The 12,244-nt window shown below is 37.1% G+C and overlaps 1 protein-coding gene across 3 annotated transcripts in view; it reads left to right on the top strand.

The window, feature by feature from the left end:
• LOC150103955 (spectrin alpha chain-like) overlaps positions 1-12,244 on the top strand; it is an 850,682-nt gene that overhangs the window by 117,360 nt on the left and 721,078 nt on the right. For all 3 annotated transcript variants that reach the window (XM_090397194.1, XM_090397195.1, XM_090397193.1), the window contains exon 5: positions 484-567. In XM_090397194.1, coding sequence (XP_090253320.1) covers positions 484-567 — 84 coding nt within the window. The remainder of the gene's footprint in view (positions 1-483; positions 568-12,244) is intronic.

Raw genomic sequence — 12,244 nt, 5'->3', positions numbered from 1 at the left:
GGATATGTATAATGTTATGCATTAAGAGAAGGGCCACTACCCAGACTAGTTTCGACCTTTATTGAGGTTTCTTCAGTGGGAGCCAGACCCTGAAGTGGAGATACCAGGCAGAAGCAATGGCAGGCCATCTTTACCTATAGGAGTTGCCAAACGGTGTGCCACCTTTTTATTAAATTACTCTGGATTTAGAGAAAGATGTTGAAAGTTTATTTTTCACTTGGTTAGACTATAATAAATTTAGTTTAATCCTTTATCCAAGTGTGAGCAAACAAAGTTTGCGCCTGAAGATATTTTCAGACGCAAACTTTGTTTGCTCACACTTGGATAAAGGATTAAACTAAATTTATTATAGTCTAATCAAGTGAAAAATAAACTTTCAACAAATTATTTACTTTACTTGCAACCTGAAAATTCTGCTAAATATATTGAGAAAACAATGCTGAAATTTTTCTCAAATTTGTTATCTTTTTTATTATCTTTTAGGAAGCTTTTGTTACAACTGATGAATTTGGTCAAGATTTAGAACATGTAGAAGTGTTACAAAGAAAATTTGATGAATTTCAAAAGGTAGTTCATTTTTTTTAATTTGGAAATCATGTTTGATATTTATATGAACTCTTTTTTTTAAAAATTATGTTGTATATCTTTTCTAATTATATTCATTGAAGTCTAATCTTTAATGGTTCCTGTGGTCAAAGTATAAACAACAAATTACATGATAACTACAGTAATTAACTTTAATGAAAGTACAGATACAGAAAAAGTTTACATAAAAAGATGACAAGAGGCCATCCCTGGAAGTTATGAAAGGAAACTGTGAGCAAGAGGGTGAGGAGTGGTTTCTTTGCATGGAGGGTGGTTGAACCATGGAATGCATTGCCTGATGGAGTTGTGAGAGGGAGAACGGTCAATGAGTTTAAGGAGTGGTATGATAGACTTTGTGTTTCTTAGGGGGAACCTACCTTCGATGAGTCTTGATAGATTTTTTGTTTCTTAAGAAGGACCTCCCATGATGTGTCTTTTGACTCCATGGAGACCTGAATAATAATAATAATAATAATAATAATAGATATTTTGTATTGAAAATAACTATACATCATCAGTTTGTAAAAACAAGCAAATCAAAGAACAGGAATACAAGATAGTTACAACAATTGGTTTACCAATTAAAAATGGCTGAAAGCTAGAGATTAATATTAATATTAATAAATAATATTAATATTATTAATAGGAGTATAAACGTTAAAAATAAACTATTTTTAACATTTACATAAAATGAAAATTTCCCAAACCTTTGGGGGGAGAGAGAGAGAGAGAGAGAGAGAATCATTCTAATCCAGGTTAGGCTGATGTAAAAAGCTTCACAACTTTCTTTGAAAAGGTGTTCATGTTTAAAACTGCTTCTGTGGAGAAGATGAGCTTCATCCCGCTGGATACTGTGTTTGGTATCAATATTATATTGTGTCAGACCAGACTTTTGAGGTTTCATGTATCCAATGTAATGTTGATGTTCATTAATTATTTTTTCCACAGAACGGTCTGCTTGTCCAAAGTATGCCAAATTACATTCACAAGGAATCTGGTAAATGCCAGCTAAAGATAGCTGTGACAGTTTGTCTTTTGTAGATGGTAACAGAAAATCTATCTTTACTGGCAGATACATTCACCAAAAGTGTGTTCATCACACCCACTCAAAAAATCAACAAAATTTCTCATCTGTTACCATCTACAAAAGACAAACTGCCACAGCTATCTTTAGGTGGTGTTTACCAGATTCTTTGTGAATATAATTTGACATACTTTGGACAAACAGGCTGTTCTGTGGGGGGGGGGGGGGAATGAACATTAATACTGCATTGAACACGTGAAACCTCAAACATTTGGTCTGGCACTGGCATAGAATTGACACTAAACACAGTATCCAGTGTGGGATGAAGCTTGTCTTCTCCAGAGAAGCAGTTTTAAATATGAATGCCTTTTAAATGAAAGTTGTGAAGCCTTTTTACATCGGCATAACCTGATTTGGAACAATTCTCCCCCCCTTTCCCCCCAAAAGTTTTGAGATTCTCATTTTATGTAAACATAAAAAATAATTTTAATGTTATTCATTAATATTAATATTAATTTCTAGCTTGTGGCAACCATTTTTAATTGGTGAACCAATTGTTGTATGTACTTTGTATTTCTATGCTTTGATTTGCTTGTTTCTACATGCTTGATGATGTACTGTTATTTTCAGTACAAAATATCTGTATTTTCATTAAAATTTAATTACTGTAGTTATTGCATAATTTGTTATTTATATTCTTTTTAATTTTTAATTTTTAATAGCGATATATCTGTATTTCTAATCAAATTTGTTTGTAAATTTGCTAAATTGTACCATATCGATAATTACATGTTGTGCGTGCGTGCATGCGCACGTGTGTGTGCTGTATCACTGCCACATGTGAGAAGTTGTGAAACCTGCAGCATAGCAGTGCTATGTGTGGGCAGGTGGTTAAGCACTAAGAACTGTTTTCTTGAATGGCTGCATATTATAGTCATCAAGGAAAAGAGCATGAGACAGTTGTTCAATGCACTGCAGATTGATGGAATGGAAGAGGAAGATGAAAGTTGGTTGGGAAGTTTGAATCAGAAATGTGTGTGGATATTAACCTATAGCTACTCATGGTTTTAGAGGAAAGTGCAGAATGATGGTAGCCAGTCTGGTAGAACAGTTGAAAATAAGGCATAAGACAAAAGAAACAGAATGTCAATGAAAAAACCAGAGTGAGTCAAAAATTCTGAATAGTATCAAGGATTTTTAGGGGAGAAGATTGGTACACTCTCCCAAATGTGCAAATAATATTTAATGCTAGGCAGAGTTGGGATTTATAGTGTTATTATTTGTACAAGTGGGAAAGACTGTCTTGAATGGAAAATGAAATGCTTTTGAAAAATGAGAAGTTTTTTGGATGCTAAGGAGGTTATCAATGTTGCATGTTACAGGAAATGTTTAAGTGTTGGTGTGTATGTGTGTGTGTGTGAGAGAGAGAGAGAGAGAGAGAGAGAGAGAGAGAGAGCAAGACTGTGTGTGTGTGTGTGTGTGTGTGTGTGTGGGTGTGTGTGTGTGTGTGTGTGTGTGTGTGTGTGTGTGTGTGTGTGTGTGTGTGTGTGTGAAACTGTGGTGTGGTGCTTTGTATCAGCAGACCAAAAGGTACTCATGTTGGAGGTTAAATGTAATATTATCAGCACTGAGAAAGGACTAAAACTAATATTAATGCTTCCAATATTTTGTCTCAGTCACAGAGACATCTTCAGGGATTACAGATAACTTTTTGTAACAACACACAGAAATACAATACAGTGATAAGTAAAACATGTGAGTGAAACTAAAGTCCTATCTAGGTGGTGTGCCTTCTTTGGGTGCACAACCTAGATAACATCAAACATAGTATCTGTCACTTAGCTCCAGAAACAGCCAATAACATCAGACTTGACGTGGCTAACATCCTCTCCCAGTCGTCACCTCCAAAAATAATTTATCTTCAAGACAACTCTCTGCCCTCAGAAAATTACGGAAAAAAAGTATCATCATCACCAGAGCTGATAAGGGTAATGCCATAGTCATCCTTAATGCCACAGAATATAATCAGAAAATGGATATTATTCTCCGGGATCATGCTACCTACATACCACTTGAACACGATCCCACAAAAACTCAAGTTAAAAAATTAAAAAACTTACTTAAAAAAGTATCCTCCTGCCCTCTTGATATTACAAAAAAACTCAAACCTTTCAGTTGTCGTCAACCCCAGATATATGATTTACCTGAAATCCACAAACCTAAGACCTATAATAGATGCCACTAATGCACCTTGCTACAAATTGTCAAAGCAGCTAGCTAACTCTCTGACCTCCCTCACTGGTCTTACCACATCTTATGTAAAAAATTCTATCCACTTAAAAAACTTAATTGGAAATCTTACAGACATATTGGTCAGCTTTGACATCATCTCATTGTTTACCAATATGCCCCTAAATGACACCTTAACACTCTTAAAAAAACGTTTTTCCTTCTAATATTTTAGAGCTCTTTTCCTTTGCCATCAATTCTGGTTATTTTTCTTGGAAGAACAAAATATACAAACAGATAGAGGGAACCGCCGTGGGTTCCCCCCCCCCTCACCTCCTCTTGCCAATTTTTACATGGAAAATTTTGAAAACGAGCCATGGACTCATCCCCTCTAAAACCTTCTATCTGACTAAGATATGTAGATGATATGTTCTCTATTTGGCCTCATGGCCCCACATATAGACTCCTTCCTCAGCCACTTCAATAACCTACATCCAAGAATCCAGTTTACAATGAAAAAGGAAAATAACAATAGTTTACCCTTCCTAGACACCTTAGTAAACACTCCTTCCTAATGGTAACTTTTCTTTCTCTGTATACAGAAAACCTACTCATACAGGCAGATACATTCACAAACTCTCCCACCACCCCTCTCAACAATATCGCATTATTAAAACTCTAACCAATAGAGCCCACAATCTTTGTTCCAGTGAAACTGCCCTTTCAACCGAACTCAAACACATACACAGCACCTTCCTTTCCAATGGCTACAGCAATTACAGAATTAAAAAAATAATCAATTCCTTCCCCACTCCCTGACCATCTCTTCAGAAGGACTTCATAAATGCCATCACCATACCTTACATTCATGGCACATCAGAAAAGATAGCTAGGTCATTAAAAAAGTACAACCTCCATACAGCGTTTAAGCCCCACCTTAAACTTACTACCCTTATCTGTTCCACCAAAGATCAGCTCCCTCCTCTCTCAGTGCCTGGAGCCTATAGAGTACACCTTGTTCCTGTAAGCTGGCTTACTTCGGACAGACAGGCAGAATCAGCAACCATCCGGTTAGAAGAACACAAGTCATATATCTGCAGTCATGATTATGGTCATGACCTGGGAAAAAAAACACCATGCTCCACCATAGTAAATTCAAAAAAGAAAGACTGTTTTTTGAATCTGCATCTGCACTCAGGAATCAACCTAATTTAAACAAATATGGTTGCATAAAGCTTCTCAAAATTTGGGAAACATTAATTATTAGAGATCCCTCTTTACATCCTAGGCCACCTGCAAAAACCCATAGAGGGTGCACCACCTAGATAGTACTTTAGTTTCACTCACGTGTTTTACTTTTCATTGTATTGTATTTGTGTGCGTTGCTACAAAAAGTTATTTTGTAATCCCTGAAGATGTCTCTGTGACTGAGACGAAATATTGGAAGCATTAAAATTATTTTAATTCTTTCTCAGTGATGATAATATTCCATTAAACCTCCAACATGAATTCTTCATAGCACTTAAGCCTCAACACACAGACCAAAAGGTACTAGATGTATATTAAAATTTATTATCAACTGTATAGTCATTATAATGTAATGAACAGATATTTGCTTTATGTGTATCTTGAATAAAAAAAAGAAATTCATATTATGTTGCTTTGTTGCTTTGCTTTTTTTGTTGTTTAGTTTTGGTTGTACACACACACATTTGTATCAATCAACTGTGAATGATCAGTCTTGCAGAATGCCTTTCAGGGAGCAATTTTTTTAAATTTTTTATGCTATTCCAGAAATTTTATCAGAAATGTTTTTCACATAAAAAAACCACAAGGTTTTCTCATAAAAATATGTTTTGAAAATGTATAAGAATAAAGGCTAATTTATCGAGCTGTTGTGAGACAACTGTCTCAAGCAGCATGTGAAAGAAGCAACTCAAGGATACAGAGTGTTGGATTTTATCATAATATCAGAAGTGGTCTCTGTTTAGAATGTGTCTGTTTTGCCATGAGTTGGAGACAGTGGTCATACCATACTAACCTGGAAAGTAGCGAACTATATGGATGTTCTAATTAAGATAGGTTACATGCTGAACTACAAAACTGGAAATTATGACAAACTCAGGAGAATACTATCTTTGGTCCCATTGTATCATTTAATGAATGGGAAGGATATCAACAATGCATAGTTTAGATGCTTAAATGATGTCATATTTGAATATGTCCCTAAAATTTGAAGAACAAATAGGATGAGAGTGAAATGGATATGCAACCTTATTAAGCAAGAGATTTGTAGATGGAATATCATGAGAATTAGAGTGAATGAAGTTATGAAAATATGAAGTGCAGGCAGGAAAAGTTATAGGTATCATACAGAAAGCTAAACCAGAGTATGTAAGGAAGGCTGTGCAGACTCAAGGCAATCCAAAAGAATTTTATCATTATGCTGCAAGTAATAGAAAGGGTGATGTGGAAGAATAACTTTGCTGAATAAATACAGATACTGAATACAGACACTTGTGTCAGAAGCTGATGAGATTGTTCAAATAATGGGTGCTCACTTCACTAAGATCTATCAAGTAGGTTTATGTAACATGGCACACACTGCCACTACATTGGATGAAGAATTAGAGGCACACAAGAATGAGGATCAAGAGCTGTTGTGTAACATGGATAAGAATTCACAACAGGGGTAGATGGGATATCAGCATGGAACGTTTGGTAGAATTGGCTAAGCCCTTCACATATTAGTATAGCTTGAGTCTCAGCTGAGGAAAGATACCACAGAAATGAAAAGAATATATGACAGTTTCTTTATATAAGGGGTGGTGGCACAAAAACCAATATCCAAATACTGACTTATCAATATCTTTGGGGTGGTGGCAAAGAATTTGGAGAAGTTAATAAGCACCTGCATACAGAAATGGGTTCACACACTTTGCAAGGAACAGCATGGGTTGACATACTTTGCAAGGGACAGCATGGGTTTGCTAAAGGGAGCTTATGTCTGAGCAGTTTGCTCTTGTTTTATGATAATATTACTGTGAGCTGGATAAAGGGAATGGATATACTGTTAATAAAGGGAATGTGACACTGTTAGACTGTTAGTATTTCATTTGATATTCTATCAAATGCTAAAGCATTTGATAGAATATCACATGAAAAACTGTTGCATAGATTTGGAGAATATAGAATTGGAATATGAACTGTTAATTTGGATTGTGTGTGATTGACAAAGAGGTACAGATATCAGAAAGTGGTACATGGTGGGTATATATATCCTGTGATATATATATAATCTGTATATTAATGATATCAGAAAGAGCCTGACAGGTGATCTTCATTTGTTTGCTGATCATACAAAAATAGGCAGTCGATTAGATATGAATTGATATAGAACATAGTTATTCTGATACATCGATATATAGAGATATAGATACATAGTTATTTTGAATAAGCTGGAAGTGTGGGCAAACAATAATGGCTATCAGTTCAATGTTAGCAAGTAGATATTATGCACTTTGGCATAATGAGATATCCAGTGACATATTATATTGGTGGGATTATTCTTGGAGTAACTGATGAGGCTAGAGATCTTGGAGTTATTAGTAAGATTAGTTGATACATAGCAAAAATTGCAAATACAAGTCAGAGGATAATTGTGATATTGAAACAAACATTGTAAGGATATAGAAGTCATTTTGGCTATTTACAAGGCCTTGATATGACTACACATGAACTACTATGTGAAGATTTGGTCTCCATGGTTTCAAATAGGTAGTGAAGCTGTGAAAATTGTGCAAAGAGAGTTACAAAGATGATATTGGGACAATGGAATATAATGAAATGTAGATTACGTGGACAGATTGTGAGTATGTGAACTGCAGTTGTAAGCAGAAGAAAGAAGGTTGATATGATAGAAAATTGATAAACATATGAATAATATGTTATTATCAGTTGATAAAATTTTTCATTATATGGAAAGTTAGATGAGGACAAGGAGGCATCCATAGAAGTTAAGTTCGAGCACTGTTAAGAAAGAGATGAGAGCTAGATTTTTCTTTCACAAAGTAGTGCACGAGTGGAACAGTTTGCCTGTTGAAGTTGGTGTGCATCTTGTGTGAATGAGTTTAAGAGAAAGTATGACAGCTGGTGTTGGTGATGTATGGCCTCCCTTGATGAGTTCTTGACTTCCTGCAAGTCTAATAATAATAATAATGTTAGCTAGCAAGTTATTTGGAAATGTTATGAGGTAGCAGCGAATAAAAATATCAGTTTTCTTTATTATTTATTAGAGTTTTTACTTTAAATTATGGGGAATCTAAGCTAGATACGATGTATAGTCTGTGAGTAATTTGCAGTTGGGAAATTTATACTTAAACATAATATTTCAGTATAGTTTGTAGTATTTTTTGTGCAGTGTTTAAATAATGGTGGCAGCCTGCAGCGCAGTTTGCCAGTGGCTTATCACCAAGTCTATTCCCATTTAAGGACTACATTTTACACAGTATACTATGGGATTTTGTGGTATGCGGTGCTTGTGGCAGGTATGCATCTCAGCAGTTTATGATTTAGAAATTAGCATAATGGGATCGGCAGCATTACATAAGAAACAGGTGAATACTGACAAAGAGAGACAGGTAGCATGATCGAGGGTGAGGAAAACGAGCAGAACGTGAATGAAAAAAAATAAAAGCAGCAAATGTAGTAGGTTTGAAACATTGTGAAGTTTTCGAAGATGGTGTTAATTTGGAAGGTGAATATCAAGTAATAGCAGCTAGCTTGCAGGGGGGAGAGAGAGAGAGAGATACATCCTCTGAAAGAAGTGGAAGTATCAGGAATGAGTTGAGAAGTGTGAAGGATGAGATAAAGTGACCCAACGAATTCAAAGCAAATCAGAGTAGGAATGAGAGAGAGAGTTATGGGAATGATAGAATGATGGAAGAAGACTGAGAGTGGGAAGATAGTGAGTGTGTTGTCCAGGTATGATAATGCAGAGCTGTAGAGAAGAAAATAATGAATAGTATAATAGCTGCAATGTGAAAGATAGGCTTGGATTGTGTGGATGCTTGAAGGGCATTTGAGGACAGAAAGAAATTGTATGTGAAAGGAACTGTACAGCTTCCATTTATTATTATTATTATTATTAAACAAGACCTCATGGAGTCAAAGACTCATCTAGGAGGTCCTTTTATCTTACACACACATCTCATCATACCGTGTCTTAAACACATTCAAACTACTTGCAGACACCACGCTCTCAGGCAAGGCATTCCAATCACTCACAACTCTGCACGAAAAAAACCTGCCTCTCACTCCCTTACTCACACCCTCCTTATACAGTTTCCAGGGATGACCTCTGGTTCTCCCCTGATCTCCCACTGTTCTCTGTAGAACTTCTCCACCATTGATCCTATAACAACCCCTTACCAACTTGTAGGTCTCTATCATATCTCCCCTCTTCCTTCTCTCCACGAGACTCTACAAATTACATCTTTTCAATCTTTCCTCATACTCAACATTCCAGAGGTCAGAAACTACCTTAGTCAGTCGCCTTTGGACCCTTTCCAACATCTCTTCATCCTTCTGAAAACCCGGTGACCAAATCTGGGCACAATAGTCCAAGTGTGGCCTAATCAAAGCCTTATACATTGGAACAAGTATCTCCCTACTTCTACATGTCAGTGTCCTCCGCATCATTCCCAGAAGTCTTTGTGTTGTCTTCACAATTTTGGCGATGTGTCCCCTAAATTTTAGATCCTTATCCACTATCACCCCCAGATCTCTTATTTCCTCTACTTCCAACAATATATTCTCACCAAGCATAAATTCTGCATCCCATCTTTGTTTTCCAAATTTTAAAACTTTACATTTTGCAACATTGAACTCACATCCCCATTTGCTTGCCCAATCACTCAATTTATTCAAGTCTTCTTGCAAGGCCACAACATCTTCACTACTCTTTATGGTTCGTCCCAACTTTGCATCATCTGCAAACAACTGAATATCTCCATCCAAATCTTCACCAGTATCATTAATATATAAGTTAAATAGTAATGGTCCTAAAACAGACCCCTGAGGCACTCCACTAGTGACTTTCCTTTTCCTGGATATTGCACCCCCATACACAACTTGTTGATACCTATCAGATAGCCAGTCTCCAATCCAGTGCACTAATCTAATATCCAACCCCATCTGCTCTAGTTTGACTGTCAACTTATCATGAGGTACTCTATCAAAAGCCTTTGCGAAATCCAAGTATATTACTGTGTATCCTTCTCCTCTGTCCAAGGAAGCAGTCACTTTATTGTAATAAGTAAGTAGATTACTAAAACATGACCTCCCTTTAGCAAATCCATGCTGTCCATCAAAGATTATACCATTGTTGTCAACCCAACTCTGGATCCTAGTTCTCACAAGCTTCTCCAACAACTTAACCACAACACCTGACACACAGATAGGCCTATAGTTTGATGCTTGAGTTCGATCACCTCCTTTATGAAGTGGCACAATCTTGCCCTCCTTCCACTCTTTAGGAACTTGACCAAGTGCAAGACTCGTATTAAAAAAATATGTCAAGGCAGGTGTCAACTCTCTGGCACACTCCTTCAGAATACGTGGTGATATATTATCAAGTCCCACAGCCTTATTTACATCTAGTTTACTCAACTCTCCAAACACCTCTTGCTCAATTACAGTCAGTCTCTCCTCCCCATCATCAACTGATTGATTTGATTGAGGAAGGATGGGCATCTGGAGAGAATGTTGTTCTCTGAACAAGTTAGTGTGTCACTGCAGGGAAACTAGAATATCAGAGTGGATGGTCGCATGGGTGGTCTCTTGTGGGAATAGGTGCTTCTGGGAAGAGAGGAATACATCATGCAATGCTGAATCTAATAGAGTCTGGAGGGGATAATGATGGATATAGAAACTGTGACAATGCCTCGATTCTTTATACTAATGGCAGGCGTATCCAGAATAAAGGAGATGAATAGTGTTGCTGGTATCATCAGCCAGTCTAAATATTATTGGAATCTCTGAGACATGATTGACAGATTATATACTGAGAGGAATAGATGCAACAGGGTATAGCATTTTCAACAGGATAGGAAGGGCAAACACAGTGGTGGAGTACTGCTTATGATAAGTGATGACATATGCCAATGGTGTATGTCAATAGCACTAATGGTTTTGAATGCATATAGTGTGAAATAGAAGTGGGCTGAACTGAATATTTAGTGGGGTGTTGCTATAAGCCAGGGAGCATACAGGGTGAAGAGCAGGAGATGTTTAGGAAGTTGAGTTTGGCAAGTGCAAAAAAGAATTATTCTTACAGGAGATTTTAACTACAGCAATACAAATTAGGAAGATAAAACTACTTTTAGTAGTAAAGGAATGAAATTTCTGGAATTCTTGAGGGACATATGTCTTAGACAACATGTAGTAGAAGGAACATGGGGTTCAAGAGTTTTAGATTTGGTCATAGCATCAGAAGATCTGATTACAACTGAGATGGCATGGAGTGGCTATGTGGTTTTGCCTTGGAAAATGAATAGACATACAGAAATATCAAAGAGAAAGGAATGCATGTGGAATTATAAGGCCAGTGATTATAATAGTCTTAGATATCAGCTTGGGATAGTTACAGGGATGGAGGAATTGCAAAGGCAGAATATCAGCTTTTTCAATATCTTACCCTCCTCCAGTGGTGCACCCAGGGAGGGGGCCAAGGAGCTCTGGCCCCTCCCAAAAGAAAAAAGGAAAAAACACTAGAAAATTTTCCAAAAATCTTTTCCTAATTAAAATTCTTTTTTTTTTTAATTTATGTTGTTTCTTCTATTTCTATACTACTTGTGAATTAGCGGCCACATAAGGTGGGAATACCCTATAGCTCTCGGGAAGCTCGGCCATTGTGAACGCAAGGCGAACGAAGTAGTGTTCTTGCAGACCGAGCGCTACTTCGTTTGCCCGAGCCAGGCCAGAGGAGATCACGGGTATCATGTATTGGCAATCGCTGCAGATGCTCAGTCATAGGTCGTATGCAATGTAATCTAGAAAGCCTCTCTGGTCCATGGACGAACTCTCTTCAGCTGCGCTGCCATCAATATCTGACATATGGAGAGAATACTGGTCCAACAAACGGCTTCCTGGTAGAAGATCCCTGTGCTCTGCAGCCTGGTTTTGATCTTCCTAGGAAGATTTGGTCATCCATAAACAGGATCAGAACTAGTCAGGGCAGATGTGGCTATCTTCTACATAAATGGGGGTTGTCAGATCACCCGTGGCTCAGACGACTACTCATATTGTGTACTTGCCCAAGGCGCCAATTTCATGGTGGTGGCCTACAGGACATTCACAAGGTGATGGATGAGGCCTTGAATTGGCTTTCCAGCCTGGACTTTGACC

The sequence above is a fragment of the Typopeltis vanoorti genome, chromosome 8 (genome assembly GCF_054136105.1).
Source record: "Typopeltis vanoorti isolate ZY-2024b chromosome 8, IOZ_Tvanoo_1.0, whole genome shotgun sequence".
In the NCBI taxonomy this organism is placed as follows: Eukaryota; Metazoa; Arthropoda; class Arachnida; order Uropygi; family Thelyphonidae; genus Typopeltis; species Typopeltis vanoorti.
This window is presented reverse-complemented; position numbering and strand designations above follow the sequence as displayed.